The sequence below is a fragment of the Embiotoca jacksoni genome, unplaced genomic scaffold, assembly GCF_022577435.1.
Source record: "Embiotoca jacksoni isolate LCO1_2020_lvr unplaced genomic scaffold, fEmbJac1.0.p SCAF_7, whole genome shotgun sequence".
Classification (NCBI taxonomy): domain Eukaryota; kingdom Metazoa; phylum Chordata; class Actinopteri; family Embiotocidae; genus Embiotoca; species Embiotoca jacksoni.
In genome coordinates this window covers 17,662,682-17,690,660 of record NW_027185425.1, presented here as the reverse complement: position 1 = coordinate 17,690,660, position 27,979 = coordinate 17,662,682, and the positions used below count along the sequence as shown (strand labels likewise).

The 27,979-nt window shown below is 41.8% G+C and overlaps 1 protein-coding gene across 4 annotated transcripts in view; it reads left to right on the top strand.

Moving 5' to 3' along the window:
- The window catches only part of trappc9 (trafficking protein particle complex subunit 9), a 231,486-nt gene that overhangs the window by 98,154 nt on the left and 105,353 nt on the right, over positions 1-27,979 (top strand). For all 4 annotated transcript variants that reach the window (XM_069176536.1, XM_069176533.1, XM_069176535.1 and 1 more), the window contains one exon: positions 14,923-15,065. In XM_069176536.1, the coding sequence (XP_069032637.1) occupies positions 14,923-15,065 (143 nt within the window). The remainder of the gene's footprint in view (positions 1-14,922; positions 15,066-27,979) is intronic.

The window sequence follows — 27,979 nt, the reverse complement described above, 5'->3', positions numbered from 1 at the left end:
GTTTCAACGTGTCGCCGGGTCACCTCGGTGCAGTTCTCTATCACAGAGCTCGCTTCTCCTCTCTGCTTGTTTGAAACATCCTTTTTTTGCAGGGTGGGGGGGGGGGGAGTCTTGACATGCGGCTCCCTGAGTGAAAGATATGGCCTTATTTAACATAACTGTCTCCACTGACGCCACGGGGGGACAACAAATGGACTTAATATCCCATCCATCTTTTCAGGATGGTGCAGCGCGCGGCGATCTGTCAATTTCGCCGTCTATTTTTAGATGTTTGGCGTCAGGTCTTGGAAAGTTTTCCAGCTCTGACTGTCTTTGCCTGGAGGTTCATGTAAAGGAGGAGAGATGTGTGTGTGTGTGTGTGTGTGTGTGTGTGTGTGTGTGTGTGTGTGTGTGTGTGTGTGTGTGTGTTTGTGTGTGTGTGTGTGTGTGTATGTACACCTCATGGTGATTATGCTTTTTTGATTCGTCTTAATTATCTCTCACTCACTCACACACGCATGCACGCACACACATGCACACACACACACACACACACACGCACGCACACACACACACGCACACACAGAAAGCCAACTCATCCCACACTGTTAACGTATTTATTCCTACAAGCCGTTTAATCTCTGAGTGCTTTCGTTTACGTGTTTGCGGCACACGATCCTCTCTGACTGAGGTTTGAAGTTCCAGCTGCAAACCACAGCTGTGCTCCCTCACGCCTTCAGTCTGTCCACCAGTTTGTCAGTACATACGGCTGCCTGTTGTTTCTAGGCCACAGCCATGTGAAGCACATCCCTCGTTCCTCAGTGATCGATGACGGGAGGAAACATGAGTGAAGAGAAATCGGACGATGGATGGCCTGAGGGACGGGGGAGGTGTCACAGAGAGGCTGATTCTGGTATAAAAAGCAACATGGATTTATAGATAGTTTTGCTTTTTTTGTTGCATTTTTTTTTTGTAACTTATGTGTAAGATACATAAGAAGGTACTTGTTGCATCCCTTGTATCCGTGGATGTTGCATCTGAGATTCAGGCTTGGTGTAGACCAGGGGTCTCCAACCCGTAGCTCACAAACTACTGGCAGCCTGCCACCCCGTTGTGAGTAGAGTGCAGAAGGTTTGAACAATATGCAGTGTTTCCCACACGTAGACTCATTTGGGCGGGCTGCGTAGGTATATTGACGGCTGCCGAAGTATATTTAGCGATCCATTTCGGCATTTTTTATCTATTTATTGTTTAACCTATCAGAGAGAACGATGCTATCGACTTGATTGATTAAGATTGACAATCTCCCCTCGCTCATTTTATTTGTGTCTGCTCCACATCCTGTCAGTACAGTTAAGCTCCGCCCTTAATGAAACACAGAGATCAGAGGACAGAAACTGCGACCTGCAACTTACCTGCAAGATGCAGCAGAGACTCTCACACTGAACTGGAAAGAAATGGGTTCTCATAAAGGAGGTAAATAACATAAATACAATATTTTTGATTGGACCGCAACAGTGGGGCCAGAGCCATGAAGTCCCAAACTGTCCCCCCCCCCACCTCTCCACCCACCCCCAATCCTTCAACTGAAAACATAAAGAAATGCTGTTGAATTTAAGCTGTTGTGTTACAAAACGTGTGTTGAGGATCAATTTGTTATTGTTCACATAGAAGAAGCTTATTCAGCTGGCTTGGGTGGAGCTCAGCCAGGTGAATAAAGTTGGAGAGAAATAAATAAATGAATAAGTTGGAGAGCAGTGCTGTCGACTCTTTCATGAAGCCCAAATGTAATGATGTTCTCTTTTTCAGGAGGCGCCGTCATTACAGTTGTGATAATTGAGTGCTTAATTCACTTAATTTCTTCCTGAAAAACTACCACAAATGTGGAGTGATGATATTTACACGAGGCTTTTATTTTGACTTTGATTATTTGCCTGGTGATTATCATTTTTTATAAAAGCCGGCTACGTGTGACTCATCAAATTAAACCTTCAAGATTTTTGCTCACGTGAGAGTTGTTAATATTTGAGCGAATCATGAGCTTGATTTCCTCTGAGACTCAGCAAACTTTGCTGTTATAAGAATTGGCAGCAAGTCAGCATGCCGTAACAGGCCACAGAGGGGCGCCTCATCCTGGCAGCAGCAACATGACTCCTCTTACTTAGCATGTAGCTCCTGCATGCTGGATGTGCTCGTATATAAGACACAGAGAAGACGGTACGTCTGGTGCCCGACGACCTGTCGCTGCTCCGTCACTGCCAACTCTGTGATGTGGCACCGCAGGCCTCCTGTCTGTAACTGATGGCCAAATGATCTGGTCCATTAAGATCCATGTCCCCAGGGACATCTCAGTTTTGTATTCGTCTTTCTAATTACCGTTCATGTAAAATGCACAAGTCTGTCTGAGCTCTCAGGCAGCGTTTTATTAGCTGCGGCGATCGGCAGAGCAGCAGTTGGTCGAACGGTTCACCTCGCGGCTCCTTACAATTCACAAATATCTTTTTAGAGACATGCCTTTGTTCAAAGAAAGTACTGAGACTCAAAGTTTGACATTTTGAACTATTTTGTGTGTGTTTTATATGGTCTTTCATACTTCAGTGTGTGACAAGTCAGAACTTTTCAAGGGAATATGTAATTTATTTTCATGTGAAGAGGGTGAGAGGTGTCATAATGTAGAAATCAAATTTGTCATGGTGAAATTGCAAATTTGAACCAACCATTGGTCACAAAAGGGTGCTTCTGGTGATCAAGCGACGCAACTTCAAATACTTACTCAAGAACAGAGGTGGCCCAATTCTTTCCTATGAACAGCCAAAAAGTTGATTTTAGATGGAGGGCCGCAGGGCAAAAATAAATGTTTGTGTTATGTGAAATTACATTTAATTAAAATATTATATATTTTATAGAAAATTAACCTTATGAATATATAGTAAAATGTCAGAAAAACACAACACAAACATAAAATATTACTCCTTCATTTAAGTACTAGTATTTTTGTTTTGTTTTGCAGAAATTAATGTCACAAAACCATTTTTTTTCCTAAATGTTCTCTTGTTAGTGTGCCACTGCCTCAATCTCTCATCTTAACTGGCAACACAAAGTCAGTGACATAGTCCACACTCACAGCACAGGAAAGAGTGAATCATCATCATGTTTTGCATATAAGATGAAGGCCAATTAATTTAATATGGAACCTCAATAGCAGCGCTGTAAAACTCATATTATGTACGTTTTAGCTGTACAAAATGTATAGCTCCTGCTCATTATCTTCTGGATTTTACAGCATTTAAGAATAAGGAGAATAAGCATGAACTTGTGCTTATGGGGGCCAAAACAAAGGAGGTGTGGGCCAAACATGGCCCGTGGGCCGCAAATTGGGCCGCTCCGCTCACAACGGTTATTGTTTCCTCCTGCTTGATGCGCATCACTGTGCTTTACTCCGTTACTTATTTGTTGGCAAGTTCAAAATTAAAAGTGAACTCATAATCTTACTGCACGAGTTCAGTAATTTGAGTTAGTTTGTTTTTTCTGCTCAAAGTTGAAATATTCTCCATACAAGTCCAAAAATATCAAAGAACAACGAGATGTGCAGTCATCAAGTAAATGAGCCTTTGTATAAAATCCAGTCCCATCCCCGGAAGGTCGCCATCAACTTCTGTTTGTTTGGCTTTGTGTGTGTGTGAGAGAGAAATTGCTGGTGTATGCAAGCGCAGCGGGTGAAATTAGTAGAGAACCAAGCATTTCATCATGCTTACTGGACTTGAATCCATGTGTGAAATGCAGTGAGCCCGGCCAAGCGTGGCTCCATATGCTGCCGTGCTCGATGGCTGCCCCGGTGTTGCGCGGGTCACCTCTGGCCTCACCGCAGTCGTCTCTCGATGCAACATTCGTACACCGGCATGCTTCACCTTTACAGCTCCACCTGTTTTCTCACTTGACAAGTCATTGTTGTGTGTTGATGTGTAGTAACATAAGTGTGTGTGCGTGTGTTTGCTCATGCATCAACATGCAATGTATCATTTTTTTCATTCTTTGGAGCTACTGGCTTTCAGCTCGGCTCGTCCCATCTCTGCGGCCGACTTCGTGTCTCTGTGGTTGACTGGCTGTTGAACTACTTTGAGAACAGCAGCAGGGCCGAGAGGTGATGAGAGCTTTCTTCCAGCTGGTAAATGGTGTGACTCCATGTGACAGTGGAGTTACATAAAGGAGCAGCCGTGTCATGTCTGAGGGTCCTCTGTCTACCTCCGAACGCACACCAACAGAGAAGACTGTTTGTGTGTTTGTGTGTTTGTGTGTTTTTGTGTTTGTGTGTGTGTGTGTGTGTGTGTGTGTGTGTGTGTGTGTGTGGTCTCCTGGTTTTCATCTCTGACAGATGCCACTCTACCCTCCCTGACAAAATTCAGTGCCTGTTGTTCATCCTCTTTCCGTCCCCCTCATGACTCACAACCTGTAATCAGATTGAAGCTTTTGTAAGTGAATTATTCAACACTCAGAAAAGAAATCACATTACTGTGGATGAAATGCTTCTTTTATTGTGAGAATTCACAGGAAGCACTTGAACCTCCAAACACTATTTAAAAACAGCTAAAGATTAGTATATTTCTTAAAATTAAAGCCCCTAATTATCTAACAATAGGAACAGTAGGTGTTCAAAAAAATCCAGCATTTTCTTTGTCGGCTTTAGAAAAAGGCTTAACAGTATTTGTCTTGCGATTATTAGCTTTTCACTCAATCTTTCATTAGTAAGCACTTTGGTGTTTATGAACCCAGTCTTATTTCCTGACAAAAAATTCATTTGAATTTTTGTGTTTTTATTGTAGAACAAAGTGTAATATTTATGGTAAGTTAAGCACGTGACAACCTCTACAATGGGACAGATGTCTAAAGATACTTAAATGATGTCAACATATTGTTGGTTAAAACGGTCCTTAATAACAATGCATTGATAAAAGGATTCATAAATACTGTTGATACAAATTGCAGTCAGTCGTGATGCTGGGTGGAACGGCTCAAGTAGAGAAATGGGACCCGTTCAAGTCGCTGGTCAGTTCAGGGCAGGTCTGGTTAATTTGAGATAAGCTTTGAAGCACGCGCAGGAAAAAAATGAAGTAACTTTTAGGATTAAAAAAAAGAAGCCGTAAAACATCGGTCAGCATCGTTTCGGAGCATGATGGGTTTAGTGTTACCATGGCGATGGCAGAAAAACTGGTCGATAAAACATCGACTGTTTGCCTGCAACGTGCAACACGTCACTTATGCCAGCAGCAATGCTTTCAATAAGATGAGCCATTTAAGAAGACAGTGTGATCTTGACAGTAAGAGGAGGAGAGAGTCGGGTAGAAAAGAGCAACACCTACCCACAGCCTTTAAACAGCATCTCAGTGCAGACTCAGACAGGAAAACATCCACAACTAAAGCAGTGGGAGTGTTTATAGTAAATGATATGCAGCCCTATACAGTCGAGGAGGATTTCAGCATCTGATTAAACTGTTAGCCGCGCTGTAATATCACTTTAAAAATCCTGCTTCGTGAACACACACGACAAGGAATCATTAAATAATTGTCCAACACAGACTTCATCGCTCTTACTACACACACATAGACATCCAGCACTACTGAAAGTTACCTAACTGAGACTGCCCACTACATCACTGCAGAGTGGCAGATAAAAGCTACAATTTGCTGACTCGCCAAACTGTGTGTTTATATATAGTGAATTTACAGTATACTAACTGATAAATCAATGGCAGAATTTATTTTACTCCCTGGTATCAAAAATCCAGCCTCAGACTCGAATGTGAATGTGCTCCTGTTAAACATCTGCCTCAAAGTAATCTGTATTATTCATGTGTTTGTTCCAGAAGCAGAGCTGTGCCTCACTATTTTCTGAAGGCCAAATCTAGATGATGTCTGCTTCATTGTTGTTATTAATTTATTTTCAAATGATTACAATTGCTCACACGCATATTTGAAAACAGTAATTACAAATAAAACATTAAGGAGACTCAAGTAAACAGGGACATTTAAATCAAAATAGCTGGAATTAAATAATGAACAAACAAATAAAAGTCTGCCTCAGAAAATACACTGGATACTGTATACTGAAACAAATACAGTATACTGGGCTTCTGTATAGTAAAAATAGGGGGTTGGACTTGTCCTTCAAGTGGGGATTTGTCCAGGAGTGCAGCTTGTTTGAACGTTTCACTTCTGAAGGAATGAATAGTTGCCACCGGTTGTGGTTGCCCTCCTCACCCCAACTCTTGGAAGCAGATGGCCGCCCACCTCTGAGCCTGGTTCTGTCAGAGGTTTCTTGTTTCTTCACACTAATGGAGGTTTTTCTCCTTTAAAAGGGAGTTTTTTCCCTCCTAGCTTATATGGGAATTGTTGAGTTTCTCTGTATAATGCTGTAAAGTTCTGCTGTAAGGACTTTTCTGTGTTAAGTGCCATGAAATAACCTGTGTTGTGATTTGGCGTTATATGACTATGCCTATATGAATCCCCACAGTGAATTTCCCCCATCTACTCATTAAATTAGATCTGAATCTCCTGTCGTACATGAAACATTAACAAGAGGTAAACTGTTTCATGTCTTGAAGATGTGAAGCGGTACATTCTGCACGCTACAATGCAGTCGCTCTTTGCTCGCGTCATTTGAAGCCTGAGATGTGTGCCTACAGGCGGCCTCTGACTGCCTAATTCCCACCTGTTTAGATGAAACATACTTTGTGCTGACATGCCGTGGCTTTTTGTCATCTTTAAATGTAAAATGTAAACAAAACCATGTTGTGCAACACTGGATATTAAAAGCAGTGCAGATGCATGAATAAGAATCGAAGAGGTAATAATACACAAACAGTGAAGTAGTGTTTAGTTACATAGTCAATATGTAATCCAGCAGCTTGTATCATGACATGATTTCAGATATAGGTGACTTTTAAGATATTTTAATGAAAGCTGAATATCATCTGAATAGTCTATAAAACAGTAATTATTAGCGTCTCTCCAGCCTCATGTTGCTGTCCGTCTTCCTCTGTTTCAGCGACAGTCAGATCACCTGTTTGATGAAGCTAAGCGCAGCTGTTGGAGAGCTTTTATGTCGTACGGCTGTCTTCACAATATTTGTATTATCCTTCACCTCCTATAATAACTTGAGCATGACATCCCATAACCCCCTCTTCGTCACAGATTCCTCATAGGTTGCTCACCCACTCTTTAAAATGTCTTCCATCCTAATTGCCACATCAGAGGCAAACCCTAACTGTGAGGGGGTGCAGAGCGTGACATTATAAACGCTGTGGGCAGAAATGTCAGGACCATCATTAAACGCAGCGGCTCGGGGCCGTTCCACACAGAGGCGTTTGGTTTTCGGGAGGTTTCGGAGCCGGTGAAGTGATTATACCGTGCTATGCAAACTTCTGCGCTTCACTTGGTGTTTTTCCCCTTTTTCAAAAAACAAAAGCAACTTCCTTTTCCCCGTCAGCAGTGTCAGCTATTTCAGTCCGCGTGCCGCCTGGTTGTTACCGAGCAGTTTCAGATGCTCTAACCTCCATCAGCTGTCAGATCAACACAGGCTCGTTCACAGCGTCCCTCGCTCCTCATCGTCCAGCAATTATTGCCAAGTCATTACGCCGTGCAGCCGATACAGAACATATTCACTCTTATCAGTGCGCCGGCCCTCTTCTCTCATGAATCATCAATTGCCAACAAGCACAGCAGAAACAGGATAATGTCAAGCTGTCTCAAGGCCACACATTCCCATACATTGCCCCTTGAAAAGCTCACAGCTAGATCTAAAGGAAGGTTGGTCTTATGTTGATAAGCTGTGTATAGAAGCAGAACATTTGCTTGTTGTTGCATCAAGTTTGAAATGACTTCAGTAATGAACCAGAGTTTCTCGCACCAATCTGTGGAGACAGCGAACAGCTCAAGTCTCATTCAATACATGATTTGTATTTCACTTCCGAGTGCTGCACACCTCCTCACCGTTGCTCCTTAAGTGTGAACCCTGGGGGGCCCAACTGATTGGCTCAGTGATTGACACCCTTGTATTCATACGAAAGGCAGTCCCAAATGGACATACCGCATCCGACTGCCCTCGGGTCATTCCACGGCTCCCTGTGGAAGCCGGGGCCACCAGGCAGCTAAATAGCTCTCCTGGCTCGCCGCTCGCTTCCCTCCCACGAGGCAGATGTAACCTAAGCAGAGGGTCAAGCCTCATTTTAAGGACAATTAGGCACACAGACTTCCATCTCATCTCATCACATCGTTAGAGTGCAACGGGACCCTCGGTCTACCTGCCATTCAGCCACCTGTCCCAGTTATGGAGGAGGAGAAACTCCTGGAAATATAAAAGACCCTGGTAGATGATATAAATTCAGACAATGAGTGTCACGGATGGAACATGTTATTCACCAGCGTTTTTATTTTTTAATTTTTAAAAATTAAGGCCGGAAATTATTTTTTTTGTGTGAAACAGACAGAGAAATCGATGTTGTTAGTGTATCTCTCATAAACGGGGGGGGGGGGGGGGGGGCTTTATGACATTTCCAATTTGGCCGTCTGCGGGAAGATAATGATGTTTCACACCACAGCGTTTTACTGTTGCGTTTGCTGAAAGGGTGTAAAAACATTTGGTGAAATTCAATTTTTTTTTTGTGTGCGTGTCTGCAATTTCTACTATTAGATGTGCGTTAGGTTCCTCCTGCTAAAAGGAAAACAGACAGTGACAGAAAGCGGAAGTGCAAAAAGTCTTTTTTTTTTCAAGCAATTGTGGTTTTGTAATCTCAGTTTAAAGAGACAGTTACCACAAAAAAATGACATAAATGTACATGTTTTTAACCAGTGAGGTTAAATCTAGTCTGACTCACCATAGTAGAACTTGTGTCACTGTAGGTGGTGAACTTGATAGATTAAGCATAGCATGCATAGTGCTAGCAAAGCATCCTGTGAATTAGTGAGGCGTTTGGTAGGTTGGTGGTAGAATATGTAGTAATGTTGAGTTAGTCTGCATTGATATGGCACTTTATGTGTAAAACTGAATGTTGGTATAAACCATAGACTGTCTATAAAAGTGGACGTAGCTTCCTGGTCTGAAAAATGAGGCCAATTTGGAAGTGCCTTAAGCTGCAATACCTCAAAGTGCCAGCAGGGATTCACTCTGAAAAGCTTGCGGCTCCATTCTCATGTAATACAAAGTCAATCCAGTTTTTCCTGAAGTTATTTTGGTGTCGTTGACTAAAGTCACTCCTTCTTATTCGTTTTCTGGCGGTCCATCTAAAATCAATTCTGCCATTAATTAGAAAGTAAGGTACATGAACCCATGTTTTTGGGGGAATGTCTGTTTGACAGGCCTGTGATGCAGTCATGTTTCCACTATTGATGGGCGGGACGTAGTATGGTTGGGTTTCCAATCAGATTGCGTCAGATCAGATCAGCCTCTCTCCAGGCTTCATTACAGCCATTCACAAACCAATGAATGACGTCACTATTGGTTGCCGCTTGGTATAAACCTGCCATTAGTCGACAGTGAGTATCCTCCTCCCCCTCCGCTGGAAAGAACAGCAACCTCCGATCCAACAACCTACATGCTAAAAATGGCAAGTTTTTATAAAGATTTGGATCATATATCAGCAGGCCTGCTTGGTTCTTTTTGTTCTTCAGCAGCGATTTAGGCATTTTTATAAACAGCAAAGGTTACCTGTTGCATTTCAAACACTTGAACAGAAGTGAGAGTGACACGTAAAAGCACACATCAGAAAGCTCTGACTGTTCATCTGTTTGGAGCTATCGAAACAGAAAATGACTCATTCGATTTCCTACCATATTCCTGTCCATTGAGTTGACGTCCAGTGTTTGTGCTAAGCTAAGCTGTTGGGAAGCTGCCTTTTGTATTGAAGGTCCTCTGATTAAATTGAATATTGATTTTCTCAGGCAGCCAATAATTGAAGTATTCCTCTAAGAAACACCACGACAAGAAAAGGGCTCGGTGGCAACAAAGAGTAGTTAGTAAACTATGAGCTTCTTCAATTGTGAACGCCTCCCTGTCCCCTCCTATCTGTCAGCTGTGACGCATTATCTTAGTATTCCTGTCAGGAGACGTGGCCATGCCATAATCTCCTCAGCAAGACGTGTCGGGATCTTTATCTCAGTGCCGAGGCATTCAAAGAGCCCTCAGCAGTTTCTCGTCTTTCTCTTTTTCTGTTCACCCATCAACGTGTAGGAGGGGACGTTTGGTGTGCACCTCTATTGTCAAACAAATGCTGCGTTTGTGTGGATGGATGTGATGGATAGTCTTCTGAGGCTTTGTTGTGACACAGCAAAGTGACGGCAGTCGTGGTAAAAAGCAGCCTGACATCTGTGTCGTGTCTGTGACGCTCAGCAGCAGACTGCGTTTTTAAAGATGAAGCAAAGGCAAACCAGCCAATGACAGATTTTTGAAACCATAGTAATATTAATGCAGGGTCAGATCGGGGGACCTCCCGCCTCCCCCTGAAAGAAACAAAAAAATATGACTGTACTTGTAGAACTGCAGTTACATCCAGTAACTACTATTTATTTACTTATTTCCACTGCAACCATTTGATTTCAACTCAGTATGAGAGGCACTCATGCATTTTTCTGTCACTAACAGCTGCGCTAATTTGTCTGTGTATTATGAAGCTGTGTATCATGAAGCTGTTTATCATGAAGGCTGTGTTTCTATGCATGTGGAGGTGATGCATGTGTGCACCCGGGCTGTATTCCCAGGCACTGCCTTGCTGCCGGCCTATTCCTAGCACAGCCAAGTCATTACAGCCGGATCTATTTTTAGCGCAGCGTGATTGAAATGTGGTCCTGAGGGGGCCGAGAGAGAGAAAGAGAGAGAGAGAGAGAGAGGCAGGCAACAACAATCACTGTTTCTGGAGAGGAGCATGTTGAGGCCATTACAACCACACAGGCAGCCACAAGATCACACAGCTGCATGAAACAGAACATATTCATATATTTTCACGTCTGCTGTCACTATTAAAAATACTCATCATTAATGAAAATGTGTCACTGCAGATAGGCGTTTTTGGACCGCAGGAACTATTTCACATCTCCAAGAACCGCTGTGTGTCTCCGCATCGGGAGAACGTGGAACCTTTTAAGTTCCTATAACTCTGTTTTAGGGGCTTTGTCAGCTGCTACCTCTACCTGGGTTCTCTCCCCCGTTACAACAGCAACTGTGATGACACACAGGAGCAGACAACCGCCGGGTTTAAAACACAGTGTAAACAGTAAGCAGGTGAACGACAGCTACCAACGAGTTTCAGATGGAGGTACAATAGTCCGGGCTTTATTAAGACGTTACACACCGCAGGAAATACAGCGTGACTTCTATTGAACCGAGAGAAATATCCAAAGTCGCTCCTGTCACGTCCTGCTGCGCAGTGATTTGATGCTATTTGAAGCACCGGAGGTTGCTATTATTTTTCATCTAAAATGTGATCATCCAACTTGAGTCACAACACGTTCCTGCAAATGTTTCTCAATGAAAGCCTTTTTATGAGGGGTTTCTTTTTTATAAAACGCTGGAGGGCTTTTGGTTTGAAAAAATACGAAAGGTTTTGAGTTTCTACCGACACGCTATGTAACTGACAATGCAAATGGCAGCAGATCCTAACGGGCTTCAAAGGAATCAGTTAATACAGCTTCAATGTAATCATGAGAATTTTGACCATGACATTTGTTTCTACTGGCCCTCTCGAATGAAACACGCTTTGGATCTTCAAACAGGTCAAATTTTAACTCATCATATCATTGTACAACATGTTGCGCAATGATATGATGAGTACAAATGAAGTTTTAGACAGTCATATTAGAAGGATCAACTTGTTGGTTTTTGTCTTCTCCCGTTAATTTAAAATCCAAAATAACACCAACCTCATCCTTTAACAAACTGGAGGAAAACAAGGGGAGAAAACATCGACTTGGATGGAAATTGCCTCCAACCAGTGTCTGGGCTCCAGAAATCAGAGTGATTTTAGTCAATCAATTTAAATGAGATTCGTATCAATGTGCTGCTCCTTTCATTCTGCTGCCAGCACAGCAGGCATCTGTCTCGTACCTGCATTGTAAGGCGGCGGGGCTTCGTCCAGATCCAAAGCAGATTGGCTGCACTGTTTCTCTGCAGGGGAAAACGACAAGTGGAGAAAATGGTATTCAGAGAGGACATCAAGATTTTAATTTGCTGCCTTTTACATCAAGCGTGCTTTATTTAGTGTTCCATCATGAGGGCAGAGAAAAATGAACATTTGAATGATATTGAAGTCAATATCAGATTAACGTACTTTTCATTAGTAATATAAAAAAGCACTCTCTACTGTCTGAATGTATATAATAAGCTATAGTACAATAACTAAAGGGAACAAATCCTCTGGCAGCTTATCACTACTTGACTTGGATGTTTGCCCGTCACTGTGGATATATGTTCAGTCGGACACTAGAAGACTGATTTTGCATGCATCTGCAGAAGGAGAGAAGTTTCTCTCTGAGCGCCTTAAATCTGATGTGTATGCACAAACTGATTTCATGACGTCACAACAAGTTTGGAAGCCAATCCTGCCTCATAATGCAGGCAAATCAAATTATTATATACAGATCTTCAGGACAGACTGTCGACACTGTTATTTGCAAGTGAGCAGATCAGATTTTGTGTTCAGACTGATGCAGACATCACCAATCTATCTGCATGGGTTGCTGTGGTAACACAAGACACGCTGCTACGCTGGTGACACGGCTTTTCAAGTGGCAGCATACAGTTTATTTTGACTTCTGTCCCGTGGACTGTTATTATTGTTGTCCTCTGCAGCGTGAAAATTGACAGTCTGATAGTGCTGTGCTCGCGGTAACATAGATTCTGCTCACTGTCGCTCTGAAAATGATGTTGTCACCGTGTGTCGTGTTGCGTGTGATGCAAAATATCCAATCTGAGCCAGCAGAGCGTCCGGACTGAGACGCATCAGGAAATCCGACTGGAATCACATTTCAAACCACCTCCAGATTTGGTTTGGATCCAGATTACAAAAATCCCGTTTGCGGTGTTTTTTTTTTTGCTGTTCAGGCTTTCAAAAATCCTCCTGGATACAATCTGAATATGACTTAAAATTAAATCGGGGTTGGCAGTCTGAGCATAGCAGACAAATGTGACGGGAAATCCTGAAGCCTCCAGTCGTTACACACTGACAATGAGTTTTTATGGGTCACGTCCAGCTGATAAACTTTTCAAAATTTGCAGATTCAATGGTTTGTTCCTGAGGTGAAGGTTCAAATGTAGTTTTTAAGAATTAACTTGAATCTTTTTTGGGGGAAAATTGGAAACACATTTTTGTTTCTAGCAAAGTATTTTTTTAACACTAAACTCAACACTAAACTCAAAGCAGAGCTGAGGGAATCTCTCTTGGAGGTTTTTATTAAAAAACATTACTATTGAGCAAATTAAATTTTCAACCTGATGAGCAGTAATTTATTTAAAATATATTTTATCCCAAAAAAGGGACAAAGAGGAGACCAAATATGACGTTAGAGAGATGAGTAACAACATGCAACAAAGGTTGGCTGCAAACGGGGGAGGGGGGGGGGGTGCTATTTATCATCAATTTTACACCAGTCCAACCAGTAGTTTCTGAGATTATTCACAGGTTTGAATTGTTCTAAAGTAAGAGCATCATTACGGTGGTTATGATTCAGAACTTTGGACCAAATTTCATAGTAGTCCATCCTGTAACTGTGTAAATATTTCACTAATTACCAACAACCTCATAGTTGTGCTTATGTAAAAGTGGGAGGCGGTCATCCTCTGGAGAACATCAATGTCTGAACTAAATCTCATGGAAACCCATCCAATAGGGGTTGAGGTATTTCAGTCTGGAAGTAGTCGACCAATGATAGACTGCCATTGATGGAGCCATGTATGGCATTATACTCGGGCGAGGATGAATGCATAAGATGATCGGCACGTGCAGCATGAGAATATAAAGCCCATGCAGTTCTGGATAAGTATAAGTTTAGGATGAAGGTGCTCTGTCTACAATAATGATCATTTTCTCCGCTGTTTTCATCTCCGTTCATCTGGTCTGTGTGCTGTGCGGCTGTCATTAGGTTGTAATAGGCCAGACGTCGAGCCAGCAGGCTCCGAATCATCGCTCCACTTTGGCTCCCAGCCTCCACAGGAGGGGATAAAGAGTGAAAATAATCAAGGAATCAGTGAAATTTGTTCTGGAAAGGCAAGAGCCAGTGCCTCCATCAGCAATATGTGGAGAGATGATATATGCCGCATCAGAAGAAAAGCGGGACCTTGGATGGTCCTTTTACCCCGCTTTAGCCCCGCCGCCTGAGTCAGCGAGTGCTCCCTCACCATAAACTGCCACTTTTAATTTCCCCATCCTTCGCCCCCTTGACTGCTTGTCCTGCGCCAGACTCCCTCCTTTTCACAGAGTACTTTTTGAGTAATTCTGTGTCTACTCCCCGTCCCACCTCCCCCCCGTCGCTGTGGAGCACTGCCAGGAAATCCCACCTACTTCACCCACCCATCACCGACTCCTCTCACGCCGTTTTCGATGCGTTCGATTCATAATCGTCTGATGGAGCCAGCATCCACCCCCTCCCCACACCGTTGTCACCATCATACTTCCAGTTCATTGAGCAGCACAATAGCAGCTCTGCTGGGCTTTTATTATTTCGCCGTGATGACTTCTCATGCATTGATCTTAAAAACTACACTGGTGTTGCTGATAGAACGGCAGGACACAACATGCTGTCTGCGACCTCTGACCACAATCACACTCTGTCTTCCGTACACAAATTCCTCTGAACACGGCCAGTGCATCACAGTCGGCTGAATCAGCCCCTTAAATGCGGTACGCTGTCAAACCGGCTCGTTCTAAATTTATTCCCATTCCTTGTCTTTCTTTTTTGCAGACTTTAGAAGCAGTGCTGAACTTCAAGTACTCCGGGGGAACAGGCAAAGTGGAGGGCTACTACAGGGAGCTGTCTCTGGGCATCCATGTCGACGTGGAGCCTTCGGTGTTTTTTACCCGAGTCAGCACACTCCCTGCTACAAGGTAACACACAAAAATCAACATGCATTTTATCTGGCCTTCATGAATAATATCAGATGTTTTCATGTTTATTGAGATATAATACATCTTGTACACAGAATGGGGTCATGGTTGGGTCATTCCTTCTTTCTATACTGGCCATTGAGTTTACCTGAAGCCGATGTGACGCCAGAACAGACCTAAAAAAAACCCCTCTAAGGTCACCATGTCAGTAAACATCCAGCAGTCACTGAGCAACACCAGCATTCATATGTCCTATTTCTGTCCACCCAATATTGTTATCAGCTCAATGTGAATTTCATCCTTCGGTGCTGAAGGTAGTAAACAGTGAGTTTGTCAAAACTGTGTTCATCAAAACAATAATCCAAAACAGGCACAAACCCCCCCCCCCCCCCCAAAAAAAACAACAACAACAACAAAAAATCATCCCCACCAAACACAACTGAACACTCAGTTGCATTCAGAGCTGGTGACATAATACAAACTGAACTAAAGGGTTGAGTGCTGAACTCCGATACTTTTGTGGCAACGGCCGAGTCCCTCTAATACTATCTCGTATCAAAAATGCATTGTCATTCGTTATCAAAGTGAAATTCAGCTAGTTTCATCCACACTAATGAGTTTTGGTTGAAAAAAGCACAACTTTTGCACCGTTTTTGAAGGAATACATTTCAATTGCGTCGATAAGCCACAAAATGTAACACGTCTAGCCTCTAGCCCTCCTTGTGCACAGCTGGTGAGCTCGCAGCTACTGATCGTATGTGTTTAGGGAAAATCTGTGAATTTTATCATCTACATGAGGCATTTAAGGGACATCTATAAATTGTCGCTACACAAAGCAACCTGGCTTAGATTCCTATAAACTGCACGGAAACTACGTTTTGCACCTTAATGTTTAACTTTTTCTTCAAATGTATTTTGTACAATTGATATAAAAAAAAAAAGTATCGTTCAGGAACGGGTATCCAAACGAAACGACTCATGGATATTTTTTTTTTATTGACTTTGAATTTCATGAGACTAGTTGAATGGGAGCCTACGGAGGCTTTTTTTGGAGCCAACCTCTAGTGGCACTCGGTGGTATTGCAGCTTAAGGCACATCTGCATTGCCCTCAAGCTGCCTCCACTGTTAGATACCGTCTATAGTACTAACTAAAGCTCTGAAGAGGTTTTTATGTTATTTAATATTGTGGGTAACTGAGTAAAACCCTGAGTACAGGACTAGTTTAGTTCAGTGGTTCTCCCTCTGTGTCTCTGATCTTTCAACCTGCATACCATTTTTGTATCTGTGCTATTAATTTGATTTGATCATTAAAACCCTGCGATCGTCAGATGAAATGACACCACTCAACCTTCACTGGAGTACCAGACGGGCTCAGAGTGATGCTGCTCTTGTCCCAATAATTGGTAACAAATCTCTATTGTTAACCTTCATTTTATCTAACTTACAATCATTCTTCTCTCTTAGGTTAGGTTAGGTTAGGTAGTTACTTTATTAATCCCCGAGGGGACATTTTTTCGTTACAGCAGCATACAGAAGCAATAGATAGTAATAGAACAATAGAAAAGCAATAAAATAGCAGTAAAAACTATAAAATATAAATATAAAATATAAAATGCACAGTATATACAGTATATACAGTACAGTATATATCTATATATATTATATACAAACAACCAAGAAACACAGTCAACAGTGTTATTGTTGTGTGATGGATTTTGCCAGAGGTGAGTTATTGTACAGTCTTATTGCAGTGGGCAGGAATGATGTCCTGTATCAGGAATGATCTCCTGTATCAGGAATGATCTCCTGTATCTGTCCTTGTGACAGCGGAGCTGGAGGAGTCTATTGGAGAAAGTGCTCCGCTGTCCCTGCAGAAGGTGGTGGAGAGGGTGCTCTTAATTTGGTGGGTAGATATCAAGCTTCTCTTTGACGACTGCAGCAACAGTCTCACTTTGACATTATTGCTATCCAAACCAGGGGCCGTGGAAATGGTCTTTTCACTGACAGGTCAGATAGGGGAAGACGTGGATGGATATTGAATGAATAGTCACACACGCATTTCATCTCTCATGCACATACACTTACATTACGGTAGACACGCTCTCTCACACACACACACACACACACACACACACACACACACACACACACACACACACACACACACACACACACACATACACACACACACACACACATACACACTCTCCCCCCTCTCTGTGTTTCGCTTCACTCCACTTTTCAGCTCCCCAACTCATGAAAAAAAAAAAAACTGGGAGCGAGGGAGACGGATCGTAGCAGAGTAATGGCCACTTGAGGTGAATCATTAGCTGTAATAATATCTGCAGTTTAAGCCATCCATCTTGGCTCTGCGCTGATAGATACGCTAGACTGGCTGCTATACCATCACCCTGTCATCGCAGCAGCACTCCTCCTCACCTCCACCGCACCCACATTATTTTCTGCCTCACTACTCTGCCTCGGTATCTATTGACTCTCCACCAAATCTCATCAGAGCTTAAATCGGAGCTTAAAAAAAACTCCTCCGAGGTCAAAAATGTTTTTATTTGTGAAGTTCAGTATCGCATTTAGTGACTCAGTGGGCTTTGCAGGCCCACATCATCGGTCCTTGACCCGCACTGACCTGTCCAAGAACACACTTGTGAAAAGCCCTCGCACACAAGCGAAATGTACAAACCCTCTCGAGTCGAAGATGTATCTCGGTTGTGTGGAGAGCTCAGGGTGAAACAGGAGCTGTGGGAACAAAATGTTCAAACATTTGGCCCCTTTTTCATATCTTTATATCGAAGTCTTTTTAGGTGAATTTGGACATGAGGATTATGGGTTTTAATTAAATTATTGGCAATTAAATTGGACTTGATCTGTCCTTATTATGTGATCAGGCCATTAAAAATCATAATTCTTTTATAATTTTGCAGTTTAGTTTTTTTTTTTAAATTTGAGCAAAGTACACCTGCTTGTGTTTAGACTACTCTGTCAATTGACAAAAAAGTCTTGAAGAAAATATTTTTACCTTCCTAAAGTAAAGTTTCCCACAAAAGCTGAAGGATGTGGACTTAAAGTTTATGGCAGGCTGGAACCTTTCTGGTGTTGGCATGTGCATGTTTTTCAGTGCGGATGCTCCAGTTCCCTGCCAGAGTCCAGGGACAGTCAGCTTAGGTTATTTGGTGGCTCTAAATTTCCAATTGCCGTGCTTGTAGCATGAATGGTTGTCTGTCTTTTGTGTTAGCTCTGTGATTGACTGACGACCTGCCGCTTCTCGCTCAGTGTCAGCAGGGGTCGCCTCCAAACACCACCGTCGCCCTCGGAGACCCTTAAGTAGCTATTATTAGTACTATTTCCATTTTGTGCAAAACAATGTGTATCTTCTTTGCTGCTGTGCTACAGGAAAGAGAGAAAGATTGTACTTTTTACTCGCCTTCATTTACGTGACAGTTTCTGCAGTTACAGGTTACTTTTCAGATTCAGAATTTACTTAAATACAACTATAATAATAACATTTCTTAATAACTGACGTTTATAAAGTAAAGCACATTGTTAAATTAGACCTGACTTTTATACACATGGGAGCAGGAACAGACAAAGCCTCGTGTCAGATCAGTAACTTTTCCAATTCACTGAATACAAAACAACCAACTGCAACACAAATGTGTGGAGCAGAATTGTATTTTCTTCTTCAGTTCTAATCCAATAATTGTCTCACCACTCCTCACATTTATGTTGTGACTGTCTCTTCCACTAATACATCAAGATTAACAATTCACAATAAAGTCGTAGGTGATAACGTTTCAGCCACAGAAGGCATTTTACTGCAAAACAAGTACTTTTTCTGGAAGTGTGGCCCCGTCTATTTCTTCAAAAGGTGCCCACTTAAGCTATGGAAGCTAAGCATGTAGTTCACACGTGTCGTTAATGTGACTCCTTGATCCACGTTCTTCCTTGTAACCGTTTACTGAACACGTTCAAATGTAACAGAAAACAGAAATGCCTAAAACAAACGGAAAGAACAATAAATGATTCCTGTTGATTTACGGTCTACAAGCTAATCACGCTAACAACGGTCAAAAACTAGTTTGCTCTCACAGCTCCGCAGCTTCTAACTAAAACTACTCAACCAGCATCCGCAGCAGGTCACATGTTGTAACCAATCAGAGGCCACAGCTGACTAAAGTCACCACCGTTGTCACTCAGGCACACCGCTGTAAAAATGACAGAACTGCTTATCTTTAAGAAAGTAAAAGACTCTGGAATATTTTCGATAACCTTGGCTTTATAAATGGCTCTAACATTTACTTTTAGTATTTAAAGTACACGTCTCCTTACTGAAGTCATTTTACTTAAGCAGGAGTTGAAAGCCGAACTTTGACTTGTAATTGAGTACTTTTACACCGTGGTATCGATACTTTTCTTGAAGTAAAAGATCTTAGTACTTTTTCCACTGCAAAAACTCAGGTAATGGAACAGCAACAGGGTCAACAAAGTTAAATCTATACCCAATGTGAAACCTGTGAGCCAGGGATGTCTGTGCAAGTGTTTGTGAAACTCAGGAAAACAAATTCTCTAAACCCTGAATGATATATATATATATATATATATATATATATATATATGCATATATATATATATATATATATATAATTATATGCAGTAAGTGTGTTTTGTGGATCACTGTTGTTGCACTGAAATACTTTTATTATAATCCAAAATTTCCTGAGTGGATTTTCCAATGAGACATTTAAACACTTTACTTCAGGCCACAATGACGCACATATATTTTGAAAGTACCGACATTATCTCTTGATGTGAAGATGATTTAAACTCACTCTGACATTAGCTACTTTTGAAAATGTAGTAACAGCCCTTCAATAATCGAATGTCTGTTTACCTGGGCTTTGTACACACACACACACACACACACACACACACACGCTCATTGCTTGAATTCCCCCCCTGGTAGGGTACACATTAAAGTCCTGTAAAAACACTTTGCTTGTTGTGATAAGTTCTATTGAATTTTTTCTTGGCTGGGAGTTAAAAGAGAATTTGGAAGTGTTGCTATGAAATTGTTCCATAATACAGCAACTTATCCTTTCGATCTGTTTTTGTGTTTTTCGCTCCCCCTCTCTCTACTTATCTGCTCCTTCACTGCTGTGTCGCTCGCTCGCCCCACAAACAACAACAAAGGACATTCTCTCTGAAAGTCATTTTTCTTGTTCCTTCTTGTGGGGAGATTTAGCTGCGGAGTCTTCAGCTCCTGAAGCCTGCAGTAGAACAGTAGCTGCTTACATTAACACTTTTGTCTTCGCCGTTCTCCTCTTCACCCTTTCTTTTTCCTTTAGTCCCTTTAGCTTGTTGGACTTTGTGTTTTCTGTCTTCCTCTGTCTTTTGCTTTCTGTTTCGTTTGTCTTTACTGTTTCTCTACTTCTTCTTTTCTTTGCCGTTGCTCTTCATTTTTCTTTTCTCCATCTGTCCTTTATTTTTCTTCAGTACTTGTCTCCTTTTTCTTTTGCTCTCTTCACTCAACTTTTTCTCCCCTCTTTTTATTTCATCTTTACCATGATATCTCTTCACTGACTTCTCATTGACAGCGATATTCCAATTTTAACTTGCAATGAAATAATCCCACACAAGATTCATATATATTTTTGACAATCACTTAATTGTTTCAGTAATTTGTAAAACAAAAGTGCACAGTATTCTCAGTTTCAGCTTCACATTTTTCAGAATTTGCTGCTTTTCTTTGTCTGCCATGATAACAAAAAGAAAATTCGGTGGTTTTGTTCTGTTTGTCAGACAAAACAATTTGATAACATTACCCAGCCCGATATCACGCCAATGCCTGTAATACACCTGTCAGTCAACCAGAGAATACTGTGTTGTTGTGAGGAAAAGTTCACGCGTTTATGACCACTGCTGAAGGAGGTTTCACCCACAGGGCCGATGTTCGAGGTGCCCAAGAAAGCAAAAGTCAATCAGGATTTCTTTTAAGTAACGTAAGTATGTTACTTACATGATGTAACATAAATAGCATAATGTAATGTACGTTAAGTAACTTGCGTAACGTTACTTACGTAAAAGGACTTATTTCAGCCCAAGCCACGATCTTGTCCTCACCCCAACTACGTAGTTCTGGTGGATAAGCCTGACTTAATTGCCACCGTGTCACATTAAACCCAAATCATGATGGTTTTTGGTGCTAAGGCATTTTACTTTTCACGCCAAGGCCAAGCAAAACATGACGCTGACGCAGCATCCTCTAGTGGATCGAAGAGTTGCGATCTTATTACTGTTACTGTCAGATCTTTTTTTTTTCCCTCTGCAGCAAATATTTAGACGTGTATTTAATTTCTTATAATATCAGTGCAAACAGAGGGGCGTGTTGCAGCCAGTTTGGAACAGAAATGTTGCAGTTTCTTGTCTGCTCAGCACAACGGCAGCATGTTTTTCTGTTCATTATACTGGAGGTCATTGAATTTCTGCTTTTTAGTCTGTTAAAGTCAGGGAGAAGTCAGGGAATTTCACATGTGACTCTTTTTTAACCGTGCATTAGATGTAACCTTAACCCATGTTATTAAAGGGAATTTTGACATCACAATTATTCTATGTCATACTAAAATGTGAGTAAAATAGCCACAAGGGTGCACCACAGCTGCAATATGACAGCAGGCCTGGAGGTCCAGGTTGCTGGAACTAAATGAGATGACGTCCTCAATCAGACCATGTTGTCTGTCACGTAACACAGAATACAAATGAAACAGACCTATGAGAAAGTCCTCTCAACAGCTTGACTGAAGTAGCCTCTCTGTATGTAGATGAAGCAGTTCACATGGCTACACTTTCTGCTTGTCTTTTACCAGTCACAAAAAAATGTCACTCAGATCCCAAACATGGCCAGAAACCATTGGGATTTTTCTTTTGAGTCATTGTTAGGCACTAGTTAACAGTCATGGCCCATCACACCTCCTCCTCTCAATTCCCTTTAAAAGCACTGCTCTCCCAACTGTGACATTCTGCTTGTTTGGCAATGGACTGGAGACAAAGAGAAGAGCTTCTCCCAATAGGAAGCTTCTATTCTCATAAAGATGCACAGAGTCCAAACACAGTGCAGACGGTCTGTTTTCATTCAGCCTTTACAGGTAGCATAACCCGAAAGTTCACGTCATCATTAATGTGTCTGCTCGACAAACTGTGGATTTTATTATGGTTACATCACTATAAGATGCAACTAATGCTGCTTCATTATATTGTAGGAGGAGATCATTTAGAAGTTAACTCAAGTTAACCCAAGTCATTTTAATAAGGAAACTGGTGGATTCGATGTGTGTAATCAGGATTTGACGATGTCCAGTTAGCCTACGTTCAGATGGTTGTGTAAAAGGTTTATCAGCTGAAGGAGAGGTCTGTATACACGCCAGCTTGTCGTGCATGACGGATGCCAGTGAAATCCCATGTTAATCTTTAGGTTAGGTTAGGTTAGGTAGTTACTTTATTAATCCCCGAGGGGACATTTTTTTCCGCTACAGCAGCATACAGGAAGCAATAAGATAATAATAGAATAATGGAAAGCAATAAAATAGCAGTAAAATAGCAGTAAAAATATAAAATGCACAGTATATACAGTACAGTATATATCTATATATATTATATACAAACAACCAAGAACACAGACGACAGTGTTATTGTTGTGTGATGGATTTTGCCAGAGGTGAGTTATTGTACAGTCTTATTGCGGTCGGCAGGAATGATGTCCTGTATCAGGAATGATATCCTGTATCAGGAATGATGTCCTGTATCAGGAATGATGTCCTATATCAGGAATGATCTCCTGTATCAGGAATTATCTCCTGTATCTGTCCTTGTGACAGCGGAGCTGGAGGAGTCTTTTGGAGAAAGTCCTCCTCTGTCCCTGCAGCAGGTGGTGGAGAGGGTGGTCAGGATGATCCAATATGGATAAGAGTTTCCTCAGCGTCCTCCTCTCCACCACCTTTTCCCGACTGTCCAGTTTGTAGCCGATGATGGAGCCGGCCTTCTTAACCAGTTTGTTAAGTCTGTTGGTGTCTCCGGCTCCAACGCTGCTCCCCCAGCAGACTACTAGAAGTACAGTTCACTGGCCACAACAGATGGTAGAACATCTCCAACATCTGGCTGCACACATTGAAGGATCGAAGTTTCCTCAAGAAAAAGAGTCGACTCATCCCCTTCTTGTAGACAGCGTTGATGTTGGTCTTCCAGTTCAGTCTGTTGTCGATGGAGACGCCAGGTATTTGTACTCCTCCACCATGTCCACCTCCTCTCCCTTTATTCTGCTTTCCTGACATCACTGCTGAAATCAGAGTAAAACTGTATTCTTCTCTCTGTAGTTGGATGCTTCTACTGCTTAAAAAAATGTATAGCTATACAAATAGATAAATACTTTATTCATCCCCTCTGCGAAATTCACATATCCAGGAGCTCAACATATAAATCTAGGTTTGAAAGAAACAACTATTAAAAGTCAAAGTCAGTGGTAATAGTGGGTTAAAAACGGGGCTAAGAACAGAAGGATTACTAAAATCAACTTGTCAGTACATAAACAGATGAATAAAAAAGTGCCAACGAGACAAACGGGCTGCTGTTTATTATTGCATTGCATTGTTTATGAAGCAAAAACAGTGTGATGAAATGTTTGTGATGTCAACTAATGCAACAATAATAGCTGAGAACTCGGGTGTGTTTGCTTCAGGCCTTAAAATGCTGACCATGAATTGCAACACTCCACTGAACTATTATTTCCTGTCATCTAAAACTACTGCTGCTGTCGAATGACTACGTCAAATGCTAAAAAAAGAAATGAAACAAACAGTGACATCACCCGTTGGTTTGTGAACAGCCGTGACGAAGCCTCGAGTTGTGATTCCACCCGGCGCCATCTTGCTAGTTCGGAGCGGTTCGGCGCCGGTCGTGACCATATTTGGACGAGCTGGGGGGAGGAGCAAGTAGGAAATGTGACTCGATCTGATTGGAAACCCAGCGACGCTACGCTCCGCCCACCAAGAGCTGTAACCTGACTGCACCATAGGCCTGTCAATCAAACAGACACTCCCCAGAGAACGAATGAGGAGCAACTTTAGCTCACAAAACCACGATAACTCGTGGAGAAAGTGTGTGGACTTAGAATTTCACGAGAGAAATTGAATGGGAGTCTATGGTGCTTTATGGAGCCGACCTCTGCTGGCCCTGTGATATTACAGATTAAAGTACTTCTGCATCAGCCTCATTTTTCAGACCCCGGAAGCTACGCCCTCTTTTATATACAGTCAATGGATTCATGGCAAGTCATTAAAGAAATGCAACAGGTACAAGCAAAGCAAAAAACTCACTGCGCTTCAGGAAAATAAAGCTTCCCAAATAGAAAAGTCCCCGTCTTTTTGTCCCTCTGTGAGTCTTCTTTCTGTCTCCTTACCTGTTCGTCTCGCCTTCCCTCTGGTACTCCACCATCAGTGCCCAGTCAGGCACCCTTTGCCACCTGGCAAGCTAACTAGCTTGCTCATTAGCGCAGGATAATATCTTCAATGCAGCTAATGAGACAGCTGCCATTATTTTGGAAAGTCAGCACTGTCCGGGCGGTTTTTACTCGGCCAGCAGGTGCAAATTCAAATGTCAGAGTTCACCAAAGCTGATCTCTTTCTCCTACTAACCTCAGCTTCTGCTTTGCTCTCTGAGACTCCTTCATTCTGTCTTTTATATATATTTTTTGCCTTCATATCTATTTAATTTTCCCTCCACTGCTTTTGCCTTTCTCGTCTTACTTCTCCTTCACTGTTTAAAGTTGCATGTCAGCTTCTCATTCCCTCCATCTTATTGTCTCTTCCCTCACACGATCTCTTCACTTTGCTCTTTTTTCCACCGCTCTCACGCTCAACAGCATGGCACCACTTTAGATGCATAGTGTCGTAAAATATATACTACATTCACCATGTAATGAATGTTAATGTTTCAGATAGAAAGCATTTCTATAGGGTTACTCTGATGGATTATTGCGTTGTAACCTCTGTATCTCATTTACCTCCTCCTCTGTTTTGCTCGCTGTCTGACTTTCCAGATAGACTCACTTCCTGCAGTTTTTATCTGCCCTCTTCTTTATACGTCCCACTGCTGTCCTCACTACAAAAACTCCTCTACTAGAAACAACACAAATGAATCTGTTAACTTGTAAAATGTACTTATGTCAAGCAAGAGTCAAAATCTGACAGTATGAAGCGAACTTTAGTGTTATACGATGTCAGACAGGATGTGACGTCACCCTACATGGGTAAGCACAGGCACATTTTATTTCTAAAATATTTAAATAATGAATAGACAATAAACAATAGTTGTTGTCTTTAATAGATTGCAATAAAATTACAATATTTTGGTCTTAGGAGTGCAGTTGTTAGGCCTTTAGCAAGGCTCATGTATACTACCAGGCAGAGTCCCGCATACCACCAATGGTACACGTACCACAGTTTGGGAATCACTGCCTTACTCAGAAAAATAAAACTAGTTACCTTGAAACAAGCCAAATAACCCTACGGGACACGATTATTTATCTTTGATGGGACAAAGTAAGATTTTACAATAAGATGAGGAACATGTGTTTGCCTCCATCCTACCATTTGCATCCTCTTTGGCATTTTTCTTGTGATGTTTATGAGACAATTCAATTGGCCGCTTTCCTTTTGGCACACAGAGTACCATCTTCAGGTGTTGGGCCATGTATGAGGTGACAGATCTGTTAAAAAGGGACAGAACAGTCATGTGTGAAGTACTCAGTGAACCATACTTTACAGAGAACTCTGAAAAATGCATTGCTCTGCAGGGAGAAATGAACTGATCCTCTGATGTGTTTGCATGATAGTGCATACTGTGCATCATCTACAGCTTTGTGAGTAATTCAAACACTTTGCAGCTCCTGCATGGAGGACACCCTCCACTGTTCTGCTGCTTCCATCTGACAGATGTCACTGGCACTTTCTACCAAAGAAAAATACCTTTTGAAAACTTTGATATCAGACTGTTTCTGATTTGAAATGTTTTTCAAACTGCATTTTTTTCTATACTTTAAGCGCTGAAAGTAGAATTCCAATCACTTCCATTGATTTGGGAATCTCAGACAGTGAAACTACAAATTAAAGAACCTTTAAAAGCAACTGTCTGCAGATACACTTTAAAAATGAAAACATGTTTTCAGATAAAATGGCCCTTTAGTGAGTGATTATTAATGATTTTATTTTATTTCAGTATTTCATATGGTGCACATGCTGGAAAGCTAATTTTCCCTTCACCGTCTACATCTTGAGAAGTAGACATAAAAGTAGAGTCAGCTGTCCCTTGTTGGCTCCTGGAGTTAAAAGTAGCCCATCATTGGCAGTACTCTAAATCCAACCAGGCTAATTAAGACCGTTACATTTTCCGTGCAGGGAATATGTCACGTTTTTGTGCCAGAGTCAGGCTGCAAAATCAGCTCTTATTGATCGAGGTTCGCAGAATCGACCGAGGTGTGGGCCCAGCTCTATTGATCCTGGCATTTTTGGTTCCGCACATGGTGTGTTCCATTTTTACCGCCCACTACTCGACCAGTCCTAGCTAATGTCCGGTCACTCTCACTTTTTTTCATGGTTTGTGTGGGAACAAAGCTGATCAGACTGTGACCAGAGCTGTTTGTTTAGTATTGATGTGTTTTCCGGTCTTAAAAATGCTGCCGATGCTGAAGTGCCTTTAGCTGCAATACCACTGAGTGCCACTAGAGGCGGGCTCCAAAAAGTCTCTGGCTCCATGGACTCCTGCTGAACTTCTCATAAAATTTGGAGTCAATAATATTGTATTTATTGTTATTATTTTGGTTTTGCTAGCTAAAGTCCCTACTTATTAGTTTACTGGCGGTCCATCTAAAATCAACCCCATCATTAATCAGAAAATAAGCTTAAAAAAAGACCTGTTTTTGCGGGCGTGTCTGTTTGATTGACAGGCCTGTGGTCCAGTCAGTTTACAACTATCGGTGGGCGGGACGTAGTATCGTCGGCATCAGAATCAGATCCTCTCCAGCTCGTCCAAATATGGTCACTACTGGCTCCAAACCGCTCAGAACTAGTAAGATGGCTTCAAACCGTCCGTGCACAAACCAACGGGTGACAGCACTGTTAGTTACCACTTGGGGAAAACATTCAGCACAAACGACCATTGGCCGTATTCATTGCACAGTCCTAGTGATGAAATTCAAAGAATTATGGCATTTTTCTAAGAATTTCACCACATAATTTAGACCTTAATTCATTAAGATGATAAAGATAAAAGTTATTCACAAAGCCTCTTGCCTTTAGGTAAAAACTCCTGAGGGTAAAAACATTCAGGGATGAGGACTTTAAAGAACCTTTAAATAATTTTTTTCAGCTGAGGGAAAAATGGCATAAGCACAAAGAGGTGGAAGAAATAATCTTCAAATGCTGAAGGACAGTGAGTTACTGAACAGATTAGATTGTGCAGGGATGAGGTTTGTGATGGATCTCATATAGACACGTTAATATCTCCCACTCAACAAAATGACGGACTAACGCAATAACGCCAGAAATGAAAGTGATCACAGCACTGAGATATTTGGCAACTGAAAAAATGCGACAGTGCAGCAGTGCTAACTTGGGTCTGTCCATCAACTGAGTGATCACACAGCTACAGCGCTTTCACAGCCTCATGCATGGGATGCAGTTCGTTTCATTTCCACTGGATGTCACTTGCTGCATTGAATTAGGGTTGTATTTACCGTGCACACGACACGAGTCCATATGAACCGTATATTATCTATAAGTCTCGAATTCAAGAGTTTTGACGTGTTTGCTGACATTTACAGAAGTGGCAGAGGCCATGGAGATTCATTTTT